At 40.2% G+C, this 21,991-nt stretch overlaps 1 protein-coding gene across 10 annotated transcripts in view; it reads left to right on the top strand.

The window, feature by feature from the left end:
* CEP170 (centrosomal protein 170) overlaps nucleotides 1-21,991 on the top strand; it is a 126,468-nt gene that overhangs the window by 86,048 nt on the left and 18,429 nt on the right. For 6 of the 10 annotated variants that reach the window (XM_044267032.1, XM_044267030.1, XM_044267031.1 and 3 more), the window contains 4 exons: nucleotides 5,394-5,543; nucleotides 8,089-8,215; nucleotides 11,692-13,524; nucleotides 20,537-20,771. In XM_044267032.1, coding sequence (XP_044122967.1) covers nucleotides 5,394-5,543; nucleotides 8,089-8,215; nucleotides 11,692-13,524; nucleotides 20,537-20,771 — 2,345 coding nt within the window. The remainder of the gene's footprint in view (nucleotides 1-5,393; nucleotides 5,544-8,088; nucleotides 8,216-11,691; nucleotides 13,525-20,536; nucleotides 20,772-21,991) is intronic. The other 4 variants (XM_044267033.1, XM_044267039.1, XM_044267034.1 and 1 more) reach the window with 2 other exon arrangements.

The following is a 21,991-nucleotide window of genomic DNA, read 5'->3' as shown; positions in this document are numbered from 1 at the left end:
TCGGAGGCTTTCTCTCCCCTTCCTATCTCCAGTAGCCCTGCTGCTCACCTCTTCTTTGTCCCTGTCATGTGCCCATGTCTTATTTTTCCTTAGAGAACTCCCTTCTAGCTAGTTTACTTTGTGCCTGTTCTTTCTAGAATGACCTTACTTGTCTAGATCACTTCTATATTTCTTGTGCTTAGAAGAGTGCTTGGTATGTAGTAGACACTCAGTCTCTTTTTAATGAACAATGAGAACAAAGGCTCTGTGCTGTCCTCTTTCATTTTTGTTGGTGTCTGTGTGTGGTTAGCTGTAGATTAGCTAATTTCATTAATGCATTTATAAATTGATCAGATTCGGCCAAGCCTCCACAAACAGGTTTTCCTATACTTTTTTTTTTCCAATTTATTTATTTTCAGAAAAACAGTATTCATTATTTTTTCACCACACCCAGTGCTCCATGCAAGCTGTGCCCTCTATAATACCCACCACCTGGTACCCCAACCTCCCACCCCCCCGCCACTTCAAACCCCTTGCTGAAACTAGTTTGTATCTTGATCCTAACGTAAACTTGTTCAAATGCATAGTTTAAAACCTTCTATGTGTTAGTATGAAAGCTCCAAAAGAATACAGGTTTTATCAGAAGAAATGCATGTGTAAGTTTCAGGGGAATTGCCTTGATAAGTACAAGACTGGAGATGCCTTGGAGTTTCTAGCAATACCCAGCTAGCAGCTTAGCGCTGAAAAATCTGTGTAGCAAGGAAAAGGTAAGATGGTCATTGATGAGCAGGCATATTTTAGGCATGAAAGGAAGGAATGCCTGTCAAGGAAATGAGCCATAAAGAGAGAAATTGGACATTTTAACTGTAGATGCATGAAATTAGACCTGAGCATAATTCAAAGCTAGGAAAGGAGGAACTAGTAGGAAGAGAATGCTAAGCAGTGTGGCAAAGGGAAGAGGGACAGATAGAACACTCCTAGGGCGTGTGAAGAATGAAGGACCACGGGTGGGCTCAGGGAGGGGACAGATCCAAGCCCGTGTTTACACAGGGAGAAGTAAAAGGGAAGAAGATCGAACTAGATGGTGCCTTTTTTTAAAAATTGAGGCAGTGTCATTCCCATGACGTTCACCATTTTGGCCATTTAAAGTGTGTTGGCCTTTAGTAGATTCACATTGTGTGACCGTCAGCGCTAATTCACGGCATTTTCTTCCCCCAAAAAAGAGATTCCCTACCCACTCCATTTCCCAGCCCCTAGCAACCACTAACCTACTTTCCATGTCTGTGGATTTGCTGCTTCTGGGCTTTTCACGTAAGTGGAATCATACACCACGTGGCCTTTTTTGACCTACTGCTTTCACGTGGCCTGTTTGCAGGGTTCATCCATGATGGAGAATGTGTCAGTACGTCAGTCCTTTTTATGATACTGTTCCTCAGTTGCTAATTTAAAATAAGCCCGGAAAAGTTTAATGTTTAGCCTACCGTTATGTTTCTCATTTCTCTGGAAAGATGAAATCTTTCAACTGATTTAGAAATTTTTTTAACTAATAAATTAAGGACTATTGCTGTTGAATTACCATTTTGCTCTGCATTTGTACCTATTACTAAGTTTATATGCAGAGGCAATTCTTTTTTTTTTTTTTTTTTTATGCAGAGGCAATTCTTCCCCCTTTCTCCACACCTTTTCACACTGGTCTCTACTTTGCCACAATAAGCAAAACCCCTTACCTGATGTCACCAAGTAGAGTTTGACCTCTCTTTACAAGTATTTAGTCAGTGGGATATTTACCCCCATGAAAACTGACCCTGTATTCTTTGGTTTGATATACCATTATTCCGCCTCTCCTCCAATTTCAGAATTAGACACTGTGGACATTTTCTGAACAATCTGAGCTTTTTAAATAATAGTGATGATGATAATACGCCACGTGGTTTTTTAAAAAAAACAAGGTCAAACTTTTCACAGGCTTGGTTTGTACCACACATACTGGCCCTTTTTCATCTGGAGAACATTTCATGTCTTTAAATTTGAAACTAAATTCTAAAAATATAGTCTGGTTCTTACAGAAATGTTGTCTTAACTACAGAGTGCCTCTGCATGGTTCAGGTGACATTCTCTTTTCTTTATAAGCCTCCTGTATTAGACCTCAGCTCTCTGAGAGCAAGGACTAAGTTATACATCTTTTTGAAGCCCCTACAGTGGCTAGCCCAGTTGCCTGCAAAAAATAGTAAGTACATACCTCAAGAACAGGTTGTTAAATTGTTTAGAAGAGCCGCAGAGATACAGATGTGAAATCCCAACTATCATGATAGTGAGATGCCGAATATCATATGCACACATCCAAAGGAAAAGAGAGAGGACGTGTTCCGTAATTCTTGGAGTAGGATGGTGAGCAAGTATGGTCTTCTTACCCTAAACCTTGAGGCCACAGCAGGGGTCACAGTCACTCCCCAAAATAGAGATGCGCATCTGCCTCCATCAGGAGACTTAGAGGCGTGAACATTCCCCACCCCCAAAGATGACTGAGTTATCTTTAAGCATCTGCCAGGCCCAGAGAGCAGATAGTGCAAGTTCAAAAGGAAATTTTCTGTTCCCGTCCACTCCTCCTTTCTTTTGCTTCTGCCTGGAAGAATTAGAAACTGACGAACTTGGGGTGGGAGGCTCTCTTAGAGAGGAAACATAATAACTGGACAGGTATCTTATCTCTCTCTCTCCCTTCCTCAATCTAGACTTTTAGTCTTAAAAATAAATATCTGGGGCACCTAGGTGGCTCAGTGGGTTAAGCTGCTGCCTTCGGCTCAGGTCATGATCTCAGGGTCCTGGGATCGAGTCCCGCATCGGGCTCTCTGCTCGGCAGGGAGCCTGCTTTCCTCTCTCTCTGCCTGCCTCTCTGCCTACTTGTGATTTCTCTCTGTCAAATAAATAAATAAAATCTTTAATAAATAAATAAATAAATATCTGAATGAGAGAATCTGATTTTGTACTACATCAAGTTGGGGGCTGTGACTGAGCCCAGGAAAGGGAGGAGAAGCATGAGCCCGGGGTGGACACACACTACACTGCATTTGTGAAAGAGAGAGGACAGGGGAGCAGCTGCCTGTGGTTGGAAATCGAAGGGAAGCCTCGGATGTGGATGAAATCATCCAGGGACAGAGGTTACAATGAAAAGACGGAAAAATCTAGCAAACTTAGGTTTCAAGTCTCGTCCAACGATTGGATCCTATGTCATATTGTACGTGCTTTTTGAAATGTGAAAAAACTAATAGCTTTAAAGCACACAGACACATTATAAGATATTTACAGCCTCTTTGTTTTCACATGAAAATTCTCACAAGTGGATGTTTTTGTAGCAAGACACGAAAAGGATAGGGATCCCAAGATGGGCAGTCATTGCTACCATTAATTTTTCAAAACACTCAAAAAAATACAGGTAGGAATTTGGAGACTTCTTTCCCCCACAGTCGTGCCTCAGGCCCTATCACTTGTTTGGGAAACAGACGATGATTTAGAAACTCTGACAGGTGTATGCACAGCTGTGTCTGATGCTTTACAAGGCACCTGTAGAAAAGTCATCTGAGTATCCTCTCTGTACAGGCTCAGCCCTTTTCCCCTAGAAGCATCATTTCTTTGCATGTATTTTGTTATCATTTCAAAGGAGTATCAGTGATTTGGAGAGATCTGTTATGTTTTACTTGAAACTGGTAGTGCTTAAATGTTTGAGGAACACAAATTTTGCAAGTCCATTTTGAGTATGAATTCGAAGTAATTATCACCAAATCAGAAAATCACCTGAGCTCTTTTATATGTAACATACCAGGTAGCACGTGCAAACACACACTCACATGTGTGTGTTTTTATCTTTACTTGCAAACTGGAATTAGATCTCCCCCCCAGTAATTATAAAAATAAGGAAATAAAGTCCAGTAACTTTGGAGGTCAGAGACTTGAGTTAGAAATAATACTGAGTTTTTATTCTAAGGCAGTCAGAGGTAACTCAAGTAGCTCTGATTTGCTTTCTTTACAAGTGGGACTGGAGGCAGAACATGTCGAACGGTGTCCCCAGCATTCTTTACTGTTGTGGTTAAACTTAACAATTCTGCTGTTTGACAAAATGAAACAGGTTTGTTTTTTCCCTTCTATAAACTCTGCTTCTGTGTATTATTAAAATCCACATTTGATTTAAAATTAGCAATATACAGTTCACTTTTAAAGCAGAGATAATTCAAATATTGAATGGTTCAGCAGTATTAAATCACAATTCTTGAAAACTGTAGTTATACTTGAATTAAATATTAAGTAATAAGGCCATCTAGTGGTAAAATTTCCAAGTTTTAGTTAAGAATTTGAAAATCTGTTGTCTCTTTCATTAAATGTAGGCTTTAGAATTTATCAGATATATTGTATAATCATTAAAAAGGTTTCTAGAAAAGAGTTTAACCTAGGGTATTTTCCCCTTTTTATAGCAAAGAAGGCCCTTTGGTTATGTTCTAAAGACCCTTTCTACAAAGCATGAAATTCAAACACATAATATTTTTCTTGACTGTAGTAATTAGAGCCACAAATAAAGTCTATAAGTAATAAGCATTGGGAATGAAGAAACTTACTAGTAAAATGGAATATTAAAGTTTACCTATTATAACCCTTCTCCAGTCTGTTTGAAAACCCTATTCTCCAGCCTGTTACCATACCAGGAAATCAGTAAGATCAGATCCTGCCCTTGATCGAGCACATGATCTGGTCTCTGGGTTTCAGTGTCCTACAACTATTGGCAGTACTCCACCTGCTTATTGACAATCCTGATCTCTGAGAGGAGACCCAGGATCTGCCTTTCAAAGGCCTTTAGATGAATTTTTAGGCAAAATTGGAAGATCATGCTGTACTCTATACCGAGATCACACAACAAAATCTGATATTTGGGACCTTAAAAAATTCCAAGTATAATTTGAATTCATGTATCTAAATGTTACACTTTTGTTAGGGAAAGAACCAGTGAAATCAGGCATATGTTTACAGTTTTGCAACATGATTCTCAAAAATAATAGAGCAAAGAGACAAGCTGGAAACAAGCTGAAGTAGTATTCTTTCCTAACTCTGCGTTATTATAATATTTAACGTTATTAACCTCTTTTAACGAATCAGATGTAGTATCCTGGCTGTTTATTATCAAACAGTACTTGGCTAAATATTAAAAAGGATAGTCTCATTTACTGTGAAGTAAGCTGCCACAGCCCAGTTTTTCTTTCCAACTCTCGCTTCAGTTGGACGTTAAACTGTCCTTAAACATGTTTTCCTCACTAGTGAATTACCCATCGAAATTAATTCAGAGTATTTTTATTTGCCTCTGAAGTTACTGATACTATTCCTAGTAATCTGGTGCTCAGACTTCTCATTTATAAAATAATTTCTCCTCCTAGGTATTTGGAGTAGATGACAATCAGGATTATAATAGGCCTATTATCAATGAAAAGCATAAAGATCTGGTAAAAGATTGGGCTCTCAGCTCTGCTGCAGTAGTAATGGAAGAAAGAAAGCCACTGAGTACACCCGGATTTCACAACTCAGAGGTATACATCCCTTCCTCCTATGTAACTTTCAGACAAAAATGTAAATTTTTATCATTTTTGTAATTACATTATTTTAAGTAATTGATATATCCCCTTGAGAGTCCTTCTAAAAACTAAATTCTCACAAATTAATTTGTTTCGAATAAAAGCCTGAAGCAATTTTGCAGTAATTCTGTTTCAGTTTTGTTGTTACATTCTTTTCAATTATGTTATTATATTCATTGGTGAAAGGAAAATGTTAACTTCAGAAAGCAGTTAGTAAGTTACATGCTTACTGCTCTGATTGGTATTTTGAGAGAAAACAAAAAAACATACATTGTTTACACTTCCTAGGAGGGCATGTATTTAGCACGGACAGGCCTGACTGTCATGCCAGACAGAACTTTGATACGTCAGTACATGCGGGTACGGTGCAGCCCCAGATGTGGTTTGGGTAACATGAAGTTAACCAAGGTTGCTTGACTAACAAAGTCAGGGAGTCAGTCTGGTACAGTAGAGCCAGGAAGACCTGAGTACAAATCCAGAGCAGCCACGTTTAACAGAGTGCCTTGGTGTGGGGCAATGCCCTGTTTCAGCTGCAGTTTTCTCACAAACAGGATTGTTGATAAAGCCTGTTCACAGGGAGTTAAGTCTGACCCTCTTGGCAGAGTAACTGCCCGAGATTTATGCCCTCAACAAATAGTTCTTCCTGTACTGGAAATGATACTAGAATGTCATTCCACATTGTTAGGTCAACGAGAAATGTGAAAGATGTATGTAACTGAGAAGTATTAATTCATTATAATTTATTGAGACAGTAAGAGCTAACAACCAATAGGAGCTTTCTTGTGCCGTTTCACGAATAAGGAAAATAAAATATGTAGAAATTAAGTTGACAAAGGTCACAAAGCGTGGTACCTATGGAGCCAGAATTTGAACCGTAGGAGGCCTTATTTTCTTAACCCATTCTCTTACTCGTTGTGCCATACTGTCTCTCAGGAAATTAGGTGATTTAAAATCTACAAATGGTAAATAAATATACAAGTGGTAAATAAAACAAAACCTAAAAATATAAATAAATTATAAATAAAATGTTACATTTGCATGAGATGTAAATAAAATATTTCAATAGGTGAATCCACCTGTTCTTTTATGTTAAAATTGTCCCTTTTTTAGTGGTCTGCTTTTCCCTGAAAGCAATTATGTATTTTAGTGTTCTTTTTTTCATCCTCAATCTTAGAGAATTTTAATTCTAGTTTCTGTTTTATAAGATGCCAGATTTCCTTACTGAAAGCAAATCATACTTATCAAGGCAGTATTTGGGTTTTCTAATTGCTCCAGCAACAATTCTGATGAACATGAACTTTGTAAGACCCCCCCTTTCCTTCTCTATCCCCTCCACCCATGCAAGTGGACTTTATATGTAGCCCCAGTACGTTGCAACCGGCCTTTGAAAGAGTCATCCAGCCAGGCCACGAGAACCTCTTGACAGAATAGTTCTACTGTCAGTGAAGGTGTGAGTGCCTCTGGTACTTGCTTCAGGCTGAGAGCTGTGGGCAGTTGGCACAGACTCTTGAAAGGGAGTTCAAGGACGCAGCAGGCTTTGGAGGACTCCTTAGGCTTCACTGTGTGTATGTCACTAAATATCTACTATTTGAACCTATTCATGAAATCATGTATGTAGTCTGCGTGAAATACTTCATCAGTTTTTAGCCTATCATCCTTAGTAGTAAATCCGATACTTAAGGTATTGTTTTGAATAATTCGTAATACAATTTTGGTTATATTACAGTCTCCAAATGAAGCCTGAACTTAGATTTCTCATGAGGTAACAGGATTTTTTTCTGTACTTGATCTCCCACATTAAATGCTTAGATTGCCCTGGTATTAAAAATTACCAGTATATGCCCATGAGCCTGTGGAACCATATCATGAATTAAATTCCATTTCACACTTGACTATAATGATTCAAAGAGCACTCACCTTAAGGCCAGATCTAGTCATACACAAGTCGAGATTCAGACTAGTTAACAGAAAAATACTTAAAGGCTGAGTGACTTCTGGATTCTTCTGGAAACAGTAAAGTGTTGTAAAAAGAAGTCTTAAGCTTTGGGTTTGTTTTAGAAATCCCTGAAGACATGATCTGGCAGATTTAATACCCCTTGGGACTCTGGATCCAGTCTGATTCCTAGAAGCACCTAGAGGGCTAGAGAACCTTCAGGCTCCTGTTGCAGAGAACGAAGTAGAGCCAGCCGCACTGTCGTGGCCCTGAGGCTGCAGAAGCAGACCCGGGTTTGTCCAGCCGCGGTGAATTTGAAGCTCCAAGTGTTTATTTTAGTGCCATCATTAGTATTTAATAAGTAGAGCAAATTATACTACGTCCACAGTAATAATAACATGTGGTTAAAGGGGCACCTAGAGAATCTTCATTCTAAATATGAGGAAATTTAATTAACGATAATATGGCGACATGAGATTTGAATATGGCTTCCTATGACAGGATTATGAGACTACATAGAACTGACTAAATCGGCTCTGATTTCATTCCCTTATTTTTCTCCTTTAGGAAGGCACGTCTTCATCTGGAAACAAACGCTGGGTTTCACAGTGGGCTAGTCTGGCTGCAAATCATACAAGGCATGATCAAGACGAAAGGATAATGGAACTGTCTGTACCTGTCCCTTTAGAGAATGGTATTTTCTTTCTCTCTCTGCTCTTTCTTTTTTGTGAATCACACATGGTTTTTTTTTTTTTTAAACAGTCTAGGGGGGCCTGGGTGGCTCAGTGGGTTAAGCCTCTGCCTTCGGCTCAGGTCATGATCCCAGGGTCCTGGGATCGAGCCCCGCATCGGGCTCTCTGCTCAGCAGGGAGCCTGCTTCCTCCTCTCTCTCTGCCTGCCTCTCCGCCTACTTGTGATCTCTGCCTGTCAAATAAATAAAATCTTAAAAAAAAACAAAACTATAGTGAGAAGTTAGTTAAACTTAAGTAAACATAATCATATATTCTCGTGCTTATACTACATACATATGATTGTATTTGCACTAATAATGCAGATACCGGTAAAATATAACTGAAGATAAGAGATAATTTGTAGGTGAAACACATATACAAATTCTTATCTATGACATATATATAAAAATGAAAATTTTAAAGTAAGACTAACAATAGCTCCAAATTATAACATTAATTAATATCAATACAGCAGATATGTTAATACTTTGTGCATTTAAGTAAAAAAACATTCAATACAATTCAATAAAAAGAACTAAGACACTTAATTGACTTTTTGCAAGTCTATGCAATGTGATTTTTATTGCCTTCTAATATTTCTGTGAACTGAAATAAAAAGTTTCTTTAAAAAAAATGAAATTTTATGCCTCTAATGATTTTATTATGGTCAGTTAATTACATTCTTAATTAGAAATAAAACCCTCAAGGAGAATTTCCATGTGGATTTTTATCTGTATTCTAAGTTTTATTATTGTTGAACATGGAAGTGGAAATTTATTTTGTCTCTGGCTTATGGCACCCCAAAAATAGGGTTTAGGAATTTTGTAAACACTACTCTGCAAACATTTGAGCAAGGTGCATAGCAATGTACTAGAAAAGCTTTATCACTGATTTACTATAGAAATTAGAAGTAATTGATAGTATTACCAAATATCTTTGGAAAAGACCGAGTGATTTGGGCATTGATTAACTGAAGATAAGAGATAAACTGGTCACCTGTTGGGAAACAAGAAACCCGAACAGAGGGGTCAAAGGAGCTAGGTAAACTTACCAAGAATCCATTATGAATTAGTCAGGTTAGCTGTAGGAAGCAAAATTCTGCCCTCATTATGTAACAAACCAGCTGCCCCTTCATTATCTTGTTTCAACATGTTTCATCATCTTCTAAATTAATTTATTTAGATACGCTGATAAGTTGACTTGAATCCTACTCTTTTTTTTTTTTAAGATTTTATTTATTTATTTGACAGAGATCACAAGTAGGCAGAGAGAGAGAGAGAGGAGGAAGCAGGCTCCCTGCTGAGCAGAGAGTCTGATGTGGGGCTTGATCCCAGGACCCTGAGATCATGTCTTGAGCCGAAGGCAGAGGCTTAACCCACTGAGCCACCCAGGCACCCCTGAATCCTAAATATTCTTGTTAAACATTCATCGCATGCATGTTAGGAACAGGACAATGTGAGCAGTGCTAGAAAAATACAAAAAGATAAAACAGCGAGTACATTTTAGGTGCTTCTGGCAGCCCTATAGAGAGATGAGACACCGTAAAGTCACTAATGGCTCAAGTTGAATCAGGAAATTTAGTGGCAGTTTTCCTGCATCATAACCATCATATTGCTGTGAAATTTAAATGTTCAACTTTAAGAATTATGAAGTGATAAAAGACTCACAGAAACTATGTCTTGGGTCACCTGGGTGGCTCAGTGGGTTAAAGCCTCTGCCTTTGGCTCAGGTCATGATCCCAGGGTCCTGGGATCCAGCACCGAATCTGGCTCTCTGCCCAGCAGGGAGCCTGCTTCCCCCACCCGTGGGCCCAGTCTTTCTCTCCGCCTGCCTCTCTGCCTACTTGTGATCTCTGTCAAATAAATAAATGAAATATTTAAAAAAAAAAAAAAAAAGGAAAGAAACTATGTCTTGGTATCTTATCTCCACTTAACCCCAAAGATGAGAATGCTTTATATGTTAATTTCCTTTATCTCAGAAATGCATTCCAGTTATAGCAGTCAGGAAAATCCTTAGGTATTCTCAAATTCTCTCACATAGAAACTTCAAATTATATATTTTCTCATTGTCTTCTACTTAATCATGAAAAGAAAAAATGACCTTGTATTCCTATATGAGGCATTAATATACTGGAAGACCATAATTTAAAAATCCCTCAGTTTGTGAAAGTATGATAAGTCCTGTTCTCTTGTTTCATACTTAAAATTTTTTAAATTCTTGGGGTACCTGGGTGGCTCATTCGGTTAAATGTCTGACTCTTGATTTTGGCTTAAGTCATGATCTCGGGGTCCTGGGATGGAGCCCTGCTCTGGGCTCTGGGCTCTGGGCTCGGTCCCTCTCCCCTCTCACGCTCTCTCTTTTTGTCTCTAATAAATAAAATCTTTAAAAAAAATTTTTTTTAATTATTTTAGTCAGTGCTAAATTTTTATTTAGAAAACCTTCTAAAGTTGTGCGTTTTCTGTTTGCTTAGGCTATCCAAACTTGTAATTCTCTCACATAGCTAACAATGCTCATTAAAAACTCAACCAGAGGCACCTGGGTGGCCCAGTTCATGATCCCGGGGTCCTGCGATCAAGCCTTGTGTAGGGCACCCTGCTTGGCGGAGACCTGCTTCTCCCTCTACTACTCCCCCCTGCTTATAATCCAGCTCTTGCTGTCTCTGTTAAATAAGTAAATAAGATCTTAAAAAAAAAAAAAAACTAGAACTAGATATAGGGGTGCCTGGGTGGCTCAGTCAGTTAAGCGGCTGCCTTTGGCTCAGGTCATGATCTGAGGGTCCTGGAATCGAGTCCCACATCAGCCTCCTTGCTCAGCCAGGAGCCTGCTTCTCCCTCTGCTTGCCACTCTTCTGCTTGTACTCACTCTCTCTCTCTGATTTAAAAATAAAATATTAAAAAAAAAACAGAACTAGATATATTTCTCTTTCTTTTTTAAGTTCAACACAGGCTTGAACTCATGACCCTGAGATCCAGACCTGAGCTGAGAGCAAGAGTCGGGCATTTAAGCCACTGAACAACCTAGAAATATTCTTCTATACTATGTAATTGAAAGTGTTTATTAGGCATTCTCTGTGCAATTCTGCAAAATTTTCTTCAGCAAAATTTCACGGACCTTACAGAAGCAAGAAGGAACACAGTGACCTTCTCTGCCATAAAATACATTGAGAGAAAAAGGAACAGATGGAGGATTAAGAACAGATGACCCCAATTTTCATCTCCTAAAACACTCCCCCTATTAATAATCTGCTTATTTGTACATCGTGGCCTCATACTTGCTTTTGAAACTACTCTGTCACAATGCTGGTGTGTTTATTCAAAGTTTTCTTGTTACACGAAGCCGTTTCTCAACAGACACTGCAAAATCTAACATAACATGATACTCTTCTTATTTGTACTTTTTTTTGCCCTCATAATGTCTCCTTTGTGGTTTTGTGTTATAGATGCAGATATCAGTGAGTCTGGCATTTCAGTGAGAAGTACAGGGTCGGCCACTTCCTTGGCTAGCCAGGGAGAGAGAAGGCGACGTACCCTTCCCCAGCTTCCAAATGAAGAGAAGTGTCTTGAGAGCTCCAGAGCCAAGGGTATGACACAGAGGTCAGAGATCGGAGAAAAACAAGACACAGAACTGCAGGAGAAAGAAGCACCAGCACAGGCCTACCAGAAGGACAAACAAGATGCCGACAGAGCCCTGAGTAAGATGTGCAGGGCCGTGAACGGGGAGGCCACCAAACCCGGCGGAGATGGTAAAGTCCTGCTTCACTTGGGCAGCTTGTCTGGGAAGGACAAAAGCGAAGCCGAGAAGGAAACTTCTTTGGTAAAGCAGACATTAGCTAGGATTCAGCAGCAAGAGCAAAACGACCAGGTCCAGTGGACGCCTACCAAGTTGTCCGCTTCCAAGAACGTTTCAGGTCAGACAGATAGGTGCCGGGAGGAATCTTTCAAACAGGAGTCACAACCTCAAGAAAAAATCCCAGGACACTCTGCAAGCAAAGGAGAAAGGGTGACACAAAACGAGGGCAAGCGAAGAAAAGCTGAGGACGTTCTCAAAGGTCAGACTCCAAAGGGCGGAGAGAAGAAGGAATCCTCCAAGTCCTTGGTGCGGCAAGGAAGCTTCACCATAGAAAAACCTAGCCCGAACATCCCCATAGAGCTTATTCCCCATATAAATAAGCAGACTTCGTCTACACCGCCTTCCCTGGCTCTGCCAGCTGTCAGCAGAATACGGGACAGAAGCGACTCGATGGACACAGACTCTAGTATGGACACCACCCTTATTCTCAAAGACACAGAAGCAGTGATGGCTTTTCTGGAAGCCAAACTGCGTGAAGATAATAAAACTGACGACGGCCCGGACACTCCCAGTTACAACAGGGACAACTCGATCTCACCAGAGTCGGATGTGGACACCGCGAGTACAATCAGTCTGGTCACAGGTGAGACCGAAAGAAAGTCAACCCAGAAGCGAAAGAGTTTCACGAGTCTCTACAAAGATAGGTGTTCCACGGGTTCTCCTTCAAAGGATGTGACAAAGTCATCATCTTCGGGTGCTAGGGAGAAAGTCGAGAAGAAAACCAAAAGTCGTTCGTCAGATGTGGGCTCAAGAGCGGAGGGTCGTAAATTTGTACAGTCCAGTGGACGAATGAGACAACCTTCCGTGGATTTGACGGACGACGACCAGACCTCCAGCGTACCTCATTCTGCCATCTCCGACATCATGTCCTCGGATCAGGAAACTTACTCTTGTAAATCTCACGCCAGGACGCCACTTACCTCAACGGACGAGCACGCACATTCCAAACTGGAAGGCAGTAAAGTGACGAAATCCAAGACTTCTCCCATAGCGCCAGGATCCTCCAGTAAGTCAACCACCCTCCCCAGGCCACGGCCCACCAGGACTTCCCTGTTGCGCAGAGCCCGACTTGGCGAAGTGTCCGACAGCGAGCTGGCTGACGCCGACAAGGCCTCGGTTGCTTCTGAAGTGTCCACAACCAGCTCCACGTCGAAGCCGCCCACGGGAAGGCGCAACATCTCTAGGATTGATCTGCTGGCTCAGCCTCGGCGAACGAGGCTTGGCTCCTTGTCCGCCCGCAGTGACTCGGAGGCCACCATCTCTAGAAGTAGCGCCTCCTCTCGGACTGCGGAAGCCGTCATCCGAAGCGGGGCCAGATTAGTACCTTCAGATAAATTCTCACCTAGAATTAGAGCTAACAGTATCTCTCGACTGTCCGACTCCAAGGTCAAAAGTATGAGCTCAGCACATGGCTCTCCTTCAGGTAAATTGGGTCCAGACTTTTTACAATATTAGCCTAATATTTCGTTCCATGTTTTAGGTCTCCTTTTTAAAAATAAAATTAGATGTCTAGTGTGACTTCTAAAAATATTCAACAGAAAGGTTGTGCTATAAGAGGGTATTTTCTCCTATAAAAAGTATTTTAGTTAGCTCATTAGTAAATGGAAAATTCAGAACTCCCCCACACTTCCAATGAATGCCCTGGAGCAAAATAGTGATTTCAAAATGAGGACCTATTTTGGAACCTTAGTATCTGTATTCATGTGTCAAATTAGATGAGGAACAATATCTGGAGTAAATAATAGGGATTAGCATTGTCCTGCTGAAAGCAGTGTTTGATTTTTAAATATCCTCACCTAGTTCAGAGCCCTTAATCTGAAGAAGGGCAGGATACCCTTTATTATTCCTTGAGAGCTCAGTGGAACAGTATCTGCCTTACACTTGCTTCCCCATTTATGCAGAAATGTCTCATACGCTTTTTTAAAGTTCGCTCTGTTTACAGTTGGGGCAGGTGAAAACTAATTCTTAATTCATTTCGGTGGTAGAAGATGAATTTGTGAGATGAGCCCTAGGCACATACATACGGGTCTAACCGGGCTACAGAAATGTAACTGGCTACGAGAACTATCTCATAAAGCACTCTCCTGTCCCTTAACTCCAGTCCTTAGCTGTCGTTGAATGCACTTCCAGAAGGTACTTCCTCCCCGCCAGAATCTTAATGGCTCCGGGGTGCTGGTCAGCTGGTGTACTTCCCCGGAGTACTTCCCTCGGAGTTGTAGTGGGCGAGTACGTGTGTGACCAGGGTCCTCGCCCAGATCCCTGTGTGTACCTGTGAGCCTGGGCTCTTACTTCATAATCAGCCTCACACCTGGGTGGGCCCGCAGAGCCCCCCGCCCCCGCCCCCCCCCCCCGGCAGCCAGCTGCTCAGCCACTTAGAGATCTCTTAGCAAGCGTCCAAGTGAGTCCAAAGGCATGAGGGAAGAGTGGGGGATGGTTGGTATGCAATCCGGGGCTCCGAGTTTGAGGTCTGCGGCATCGTAACCTCCAGACTCAAACCTAACGCTGCTCGCGTTCTGTTTCCTCTTTTCCTCCCCCCTCTCCACCCTCACTGCCGCTTTCCTCCCTCCACTCACTCACCCTCTCTTCGGGTCAGTGGCCGTGGTGGTGATGGGCAGATCCGTGGTGGGAGTGGATGTGGGCGGAAGATAGGTGACATAGAAGCCTGACTCCGAAGGAGGAGCTGGCACTTTCCCCGAGCCCACCGCCCCCCCCAACCCCCAGCCCTGGCTTCTGCCCGGGCAGCTTTCCCTGCCGGCCCGTGCGGTTACCGCAGGCGTCGGGAACTGACTGCTGTCCGTTGGTTGATGTTTACCGAGTGCTGGTTTTCTGTCTTCTTATGGCTCTACCTCTTCAATTCACATCCCCTTTGTGCCGCGTTCTGTGGTGTGTTCCGTGGTAGCATTTCTTCCACCACGTGGCCTGTTCGATCACCTCATCTCTCCTTCTGTGCATAGAAGTGTTGCAGTTTCCTCCTGTCTCACCTAAGCTGTAATGAAAGCCGTCTGTCACCAAGTAGCATGGGGCGTTCCTTCTGTACCGGGCGTCTGGTCCGTAGCACACGAGCGCGCTGGTCTTGTCCTCAGTGTTGAGCGCGAAGGGCTTCTGTGAGAGGCAACCCAAGTAGGACTACTTAAGCAAGTCCGAGAAACCGCTGTAAGATGCTGTGCTGTCTTTAAAGATAAGTTTTGTTTTCTGCTTTGAATCCAGAGCTTGATAAACATGCACTCTCCTATATCCAAAAAGTACCTTGATTTGCTTATTGAAATTCCCTAGGGTCCACTGAGGTACGGGATGTGGACTTTCTTCCTACTTAACAGCAGCATGTTAAGTGATTAGAACCATAAAATTGAAAAGCTGGAGGGTCATTCAGTTTAGGTAACTCGGGCCAAAAGAAGTAGTGACCTGCCCTGGTCCCGTCGTGGTAGCTAGGACAGGGTGAGAAGCCCCAAGGCCTTTTCATTCCTGGCCTCTTGCTGCTTCTGCCACATCTGGTCTGGCTCTTGGAAAGTCTGTATCTGCTTGCTTGCAAGCTTCCAGAGGACGGCTGGAATTTATCGGATTTTTTTCAGGCGTGTATACAAGGACAACTTAAAGTATATTTGGTATATTGTCCACTATAATCTATATAATTCTGATGTTTTACTAAATTCATGAAGCTGTATCGGAATCCAGGACTGTATGTTCAATTTTCTCAAGATACCCTTTTATAGTATTCTGTCCCATCTAGAAGAATAATGGCTGGGCTCTCGTAGTCAGTGGTAATGTACTAAAATAGTTACATGGTACGCAATTTAAAAAAAAATAAGCAGACAATTTTTTTATCTATTTGCTAATTGGGGTATCTTTGATGCTGTGATATTTCTACTTAAGATAATTACAATACATTGAATAGAAGAAAAAAATTCTTAGCTTTAGCTTTTGAATTATGATTTAAGAGGCACCTGGGTGGCTCGGACGTTAAGCTCCTGCCTTCTGCTCGGGTCATGATCCTGGGCTTCAGGGATCTAGAGCCCCGTGCCAGACGTCCTGCTCAGTGGGGAGTCTGCTTCTCCCACTTCCTCTCCCTGTTTCTCCAATCACGCTCACTGGCTCTCAGAATAAATAAATAAAATCTGAAAATACATATATGATTTAAAAGAATGTAAAGCTATACTGGTCAGGGTTGTACAAACTGTAAACTTTTAAGGACTTAGAGATCTTTGAACCTAGAGCCCGTGATATGTCCAGATTGGCATAAGCGAAAGTAAATCTGTAATGTTTCAAATTTCATGATTTAGGCCATGTCTAAAGAAAGTTTTTCGAAGAAATGTATATGATAAAAATAGAAGAGTGGGATCTCTGACTTAGAAACATTTAGAAACTTAGGAACATTTATGCCTCTTTCATTCTGATGTAATTTGCTTTTAGGAGAGTATAGTCCCCTCTCCCCACTCACACTGCCATGCCTTCAGTGATCCTTCAATACCAAGTTACGTTAAAATATCCTGATTTATTTTGATAAGACACATTTAAAACTAAGTGTGCTGGATTATCAAAATAAAGCACTTGGTTTTCATGATGTCTTAGGTGCACATTCTAAAAAATATCATGTTAACATCCTTAGAAATTTTTTAGACTGTCTGCTTTCTCCTTTTTATTCTAAACCTCAAGTCTTATAGATGGTAGGAATCAGATATTGGGCATTCATGGCTTCAGTTATTTCTTCCTCCAGGTCAGAGATCAATACAGAACATCGTCAGGGATCTTTTTCCCCAAATGACCTTATTGCTACTTGCTTGTAAATGTACATGTAAAATGTGTTTGTGGCTTTGTTTTCCACCAAAGTATTCTGATATAAAGTGTGAAAACGTAGTGTTTGTTTCCTAAAATGTGTCTGTTATATCTATAGATATGGCTGTGTTTTAAGGCCAACAAAGTTTTGGGTAGCAGTAGAAGAAATCAGCATTCACAAATAAATAACCCTAATAACTTCCTTTTTCAATTTCTTGACAGTACATCTTCATAATAAATAGAGTAGTTTCTTACTTCCATAAGAGGGGGTATTGCGTAATTTTACAACTAAAATAAGTTTTATAATTAATGTAACTAAGATAATTTTCAGATTAGCTATAAAATTAATTAAACTGATCTTAGAACTTTGATTTTACTCTATGTGCTCTCTAGTACCTTACCAGCCAAGAAAGCCTCCCTAAGGATTGACATTTCAAATACCTTTGACATAAATTTTCAATTTAATGACTTACCTGAAATGTCTTACTACTAGTACCAATAATATATCAAATAAGCCTAATGCTATAAAATTAACTTTAATTCTATGCAGGATTTTACCTGAACAGAGTAAAATTCAAGAGGAAGAAGTAGAAATTCCTCTTCATGGTTAGAAATCACAAAAACCTTCATTCCATGAGAAACTGAGGATGTATTTTCAAAGAAGAATTAACCTAACTGGAATTATAAAAATAATTTTTTTAAATAAGGATTTTCTGACAAGTAATTGTGCAGTCCTTGGATTAGCATAGAAAGAGCTTTGAACTCTGGGAGTCCATAGACCTAGCTTAAACTTGATTTAGGTAAGGCAAGACCTTTCTGGGCCTCTTTTTCTCTCCATAAATTGAAGAACTGATGCCAATGTCTAAGGTCTTAATATTCTAAAATTCTGTGCAACAAGAAAGCAATAGGGAAAATTGAAAACATGCTCACTTGGAGTTTACTCTGCAGCAACTAACAGATTGTAGTAGAAGGAAAGATTAAGAAAGCAAAAGGTACTGAAGGAAGTTGTTTGGGGAATCCCAGGCCCTGGTCCCTCTCCCTGGGGTTAGTGATTATTCCGCTGGTGTCCGCGCCCGTTTTGGCTGTTCCAGAGGCCGGTGGCATCCAGACGGAACGGGAGCGCTGCTTCCTGGCACACCCCGTGTGATTGCTGTGCCATTGGTAAAGACAGCCCTTAACTTGAGAATTTCATCTCTCAGCTATCCCCTACTGATTTTATCCCTCATTTTGCTCTCAATTTTAAGAGAACAAACCTAAAAATATTACCTTTCAGTTTTTAAACAATGCTTTATCCTTATGGTTGCTTTCCTTTGTAAAGATAATTATAAACTTCACCAGATCGTCCTGGCGTCTAGAAAAACTTGTAAAAATAAGTGGGAACTTTACGAACGTCATTTGAAAAAGGAGTTTTTCACTTTTTTTTCCATCCATATAATTTTTTTCTGTTGTTGAAACTCAGACTACAAAAAGTTGGTTTTAATGTGGCTCTACTTACCTATTGTCACCTGACGCCTAGTATCGCTCTTCAGTCTCTCCGCCTGTTTTCCTGTGGTGGGCCACTCGGGAGATAAGCGGCCATCGATGCCTGCTTTCTGAGTGACATCCCGGTGACTGACCTCAGCTCCACCAGGCCTACTGACGTTTCCACATCTCCTGCAGTTTATTAAAACTCTTCGCCATTGGTTTTGTTTTCACTCCAAACAGCTTTTGGTTGTTTTGAGTATGGTTTCCATAGTTTCCAAAACAAAAATCGGGAAATTTAATCTAATGAATCATCTTTTTCTTATTTGTGAGCTTGTTTTCTATGAATAATAATTCTGAGGTAGCAAAATGAATAAACATTTAATGTTTAATGAAATGCCTTTATTAAAAAGTCTAAGCAGTATTTCTAATTTTTTCCTAAAGCCTTTTTGCTCTTATTCCTAAACTTTTTCTGAAATTGTTTTCAAGTCTTAGGCTCAGTTCAATTCATAAGATTTTTCAGATGTCTAAAATAGTAGTTTTCCACTGTGGTAAGAGTATTTTTATATTAATGAACTGTCTTACAAAAGTAAAACCAGAAAATATATTGACTACTGCCTTCAAAAGATGCTATGAATAATTGATTACCTATAGTTCTGTATACGTATTTGCATACACTTTTCCAGAAAGCCAGGAAGTTTCTTCTGTCTTCTCACACCCATAAATCTTGTTCCAAGCTCCACAAGCTTCAGATGAGTGTGCAAATCAGGGCATATGGGTAGATCTGATTTAGGGCATGTTCCCGATCATAGTTTTCTCAGCCAATTCTGGTGGCAGTGTTTATCAGTTTATCTGACAGCCACCTGAGACTAACCAGAGTCCCAGAGGCAAAACTGTGGTTTGGGGAAGAAAAGATAGGAGAGGCATAAAATTCCAGTGAAGTATGAAGCAGTTCTAGGCTCTACCAACCTATGCGGCCTAGGGTCCGTTTGTGTTTTAAAAGAGGGGAAGAGAGAGAGGGAAAGACAACAAAAACTCTTCTATTAATAGCAGTTGGAACTTCTAGCAGGTGCAAAGTTTTTGTCACTTCAGCCACCAAAAACATCTCGTGCTTTTCAGTAGGTTTTTCCTAATCTGAGAAAAGCAAATGGTCAGTATCTATCTATTCATTTGTTCAAAAAGAGTTATTAAACAGACACTCTGCCAAGGCTGGGTCGGCAGGAGCAGATCAAACAGGCATGGCTCCTGCCCTTGTGACGTTTACCGTGAATCAGCCGTTCTTGCCCTGTTTTTTACTTCTATCCTGTGCCTCACAAATTACTTGTATGTTTGGTTCTCCCATTAACAGTAATAGTGAAATTAATTTGTCTTCTGATTTTTCAGATGTGTCAGCAATACCGTCTCTTGAATGTCTTTACTAACCTTAAATAAGAAAGTGATTGTCACTTTCTTTCATGTGGCTATTCACAGTATCTCCTGTGCCTTCAGTGTCAGTGGCTGTGAGACCAGCTCTGTAGAGCTTTGCTCCTTGTGGGTCTTAAGCCATCGTCTATTTTCACCGTATGCTTTCAGTGTCAAAGCGGCAGACAGTTGTACTGAAGATGCTTTGTTGTGTTTTTACCATGTAAAAAGATTTTTTCCAATCATAGCATAACAGGATGTTGAATGACAGAGGTAATGTTTTTTTTTTTCTGCCATAAAAGCATAATTTCCACAGCAGGAATTATGCACATTTGTATGTTGGGAAAAGAGGGTTTTACCATCTCTCCATGTTGAAAGTCTATGTGGCATGAGGAAATCTTTTCCCTTATTTTTATTTTGTTGTTGTTGCTGTTACTGTCATTTAAAAAAATCCATATCTTCACTCAAATGAGAAATATTTGCAATGAAAAAGTAACCAAATTAAACATTTTATGAATAGAGCTTGTTTAGTTATCACTAGTGAATTTTTCATCTGAATGTTTTATTCACCGTACTATGGAAAACATGGTCTTTCGATTGTTTTTAATTGCTCATTGTTTTTAATTCACCAAAATGTACTGTTTCTATTTTTGAGAAGTAGTAGAATTATGATTTCTGTTAGGTATGTGTATGTCAGTTATTGAAAATTGTGCTGTGTGTGTCTCATGGTGTTTTTGAAATCATGATTTTTATCTCCTTTAAAAGGTAACATAATTCTTTTTTTAATAATTAAACTAATTTAGTAAATTCAAGATGGAGGCGCTTTCCTACTGATTATGCTTCCACCTCAGAAGATGAATTTGGATCAAACCGTAATTCCCCTAAACATACTCGTCTACGTACTTCTCCAGCCCTGAAAACTACTCGGTTGCAGAGCTCTGGGTCAGCAATGCCTACTAGTTCTTCGTTCAAGCACCGGATCAAAGAACAGGAAGATTACATCCGAGACTGGACCGCTCATCGAGAAGAGATAGCGAGGTTGGTTTTTAATGGATCATCTTTAAAGATGGATCATCTTTAAAAAAAATTTTTCAAAAATTGAAATGTTTTGTCAGCGTTTCAACCTGATAACAGATTTCAGCTTTGATGTGATTTGTACGAGTAGTCCAAGACGTGAGATCTGCAGGTGGCTGTGAACTTAGCTGCTCTCCATCCAGTTTCTCTCGGTTTGTGTGTTTAATGCCGGTGCTACTACCATATTGTACAACTAATTTATTTCGGTTGCAGCCCCCCTTTCTTGTTTCTAGATGCCGTTTCTGAAAGGTAGCGTCGGCTACCTCCATTCTTCCACAGTCAAGAATTGTGCAGCTGAACCTTTTATTACTTTCCCTTCATCTTCCAGAGAGAGCATAGCAGTGTCCTGGACAGAGAACCATTGCTCATGTTCTTGGGGAGAATTAGAGGAGGTGGATTTTTACTGTCACTTTTACGAGTTCATTAGGCACAATTTAATTCAACCCTTTATTAATTATTTTGATTTTTGTTTTGCGTAACTTTTAGGTTATAATGAAAATTAATGCTGCAGATGCGATTTTTAATCAGTACCTTGTCATGACTGAACATTGAAGAGAGGCTACGCTCAAACAGATGCTCTTGTAGTTAAAATATGTTTTTTTAAGTTTGTAGGATACTGAATTTTACTGCAGTGTTGTATACCATATGTTACCTAAACATCTTCACCATTTACATGCTATAGTTACTTCCGCCTTCAGTTTAAGACCCTGATCTTCAAGTTTTACATTTGGCAACATTATTAAAGAACATCACATATAGTAAGTCCATAGATGCTTTAAAAAAATAATAAATTCTTACCATAATTTAATGGTGTTTATCTTTTTTTTTTTTCTTTGTTGACTTCTGTGAATTATGTTTTTTTCCTGGCTCATTTCTTTAAAGTTTATGTTTTTTGGTCTTTAATGACTATTTATAATTGCTTTCAGTTGCTTATAATTCTTTAACAGCATGCCCTTTTAATCTCACTGTGCTGCTTAAACTTTATTTTGCCATATAAATAGATTTTTGTGAGCCTAATTATCAAAGCCCTGCAAGCCAGTTAGGGGACAGGCCTATATGTGCTTCAGGATCCATGAATTTTTATGAACCCGCAGGATGCCTGCAGTGAGAGCATTTCCACCCATTTTTTATTCTTGTGGGCATGGCTGGCAACAGCAGGCCTTGTCCTCGCATCGTTTCCTGTG

This window comes from Neovison vison, chromosome 10, assembly GCF_020171115.1.
Source record: "Neovison vison isolate M4711 chromosome 10, ASM_NN_V1, whole genome shotgun sequence".
In the NCBI taxonomy this organism is placed as follows: domain Eukaryota; kingdom Metazoa; phylum Chordata; class Mammalia; order Carnivora; family Mustelidae; genus Neogale; species Neogale vison.
The sequence above is the reverse complement of the archived record's forward strand: the minus strand, read 5'-3'. Positions and strand labels throughout refer to the sequence as shown.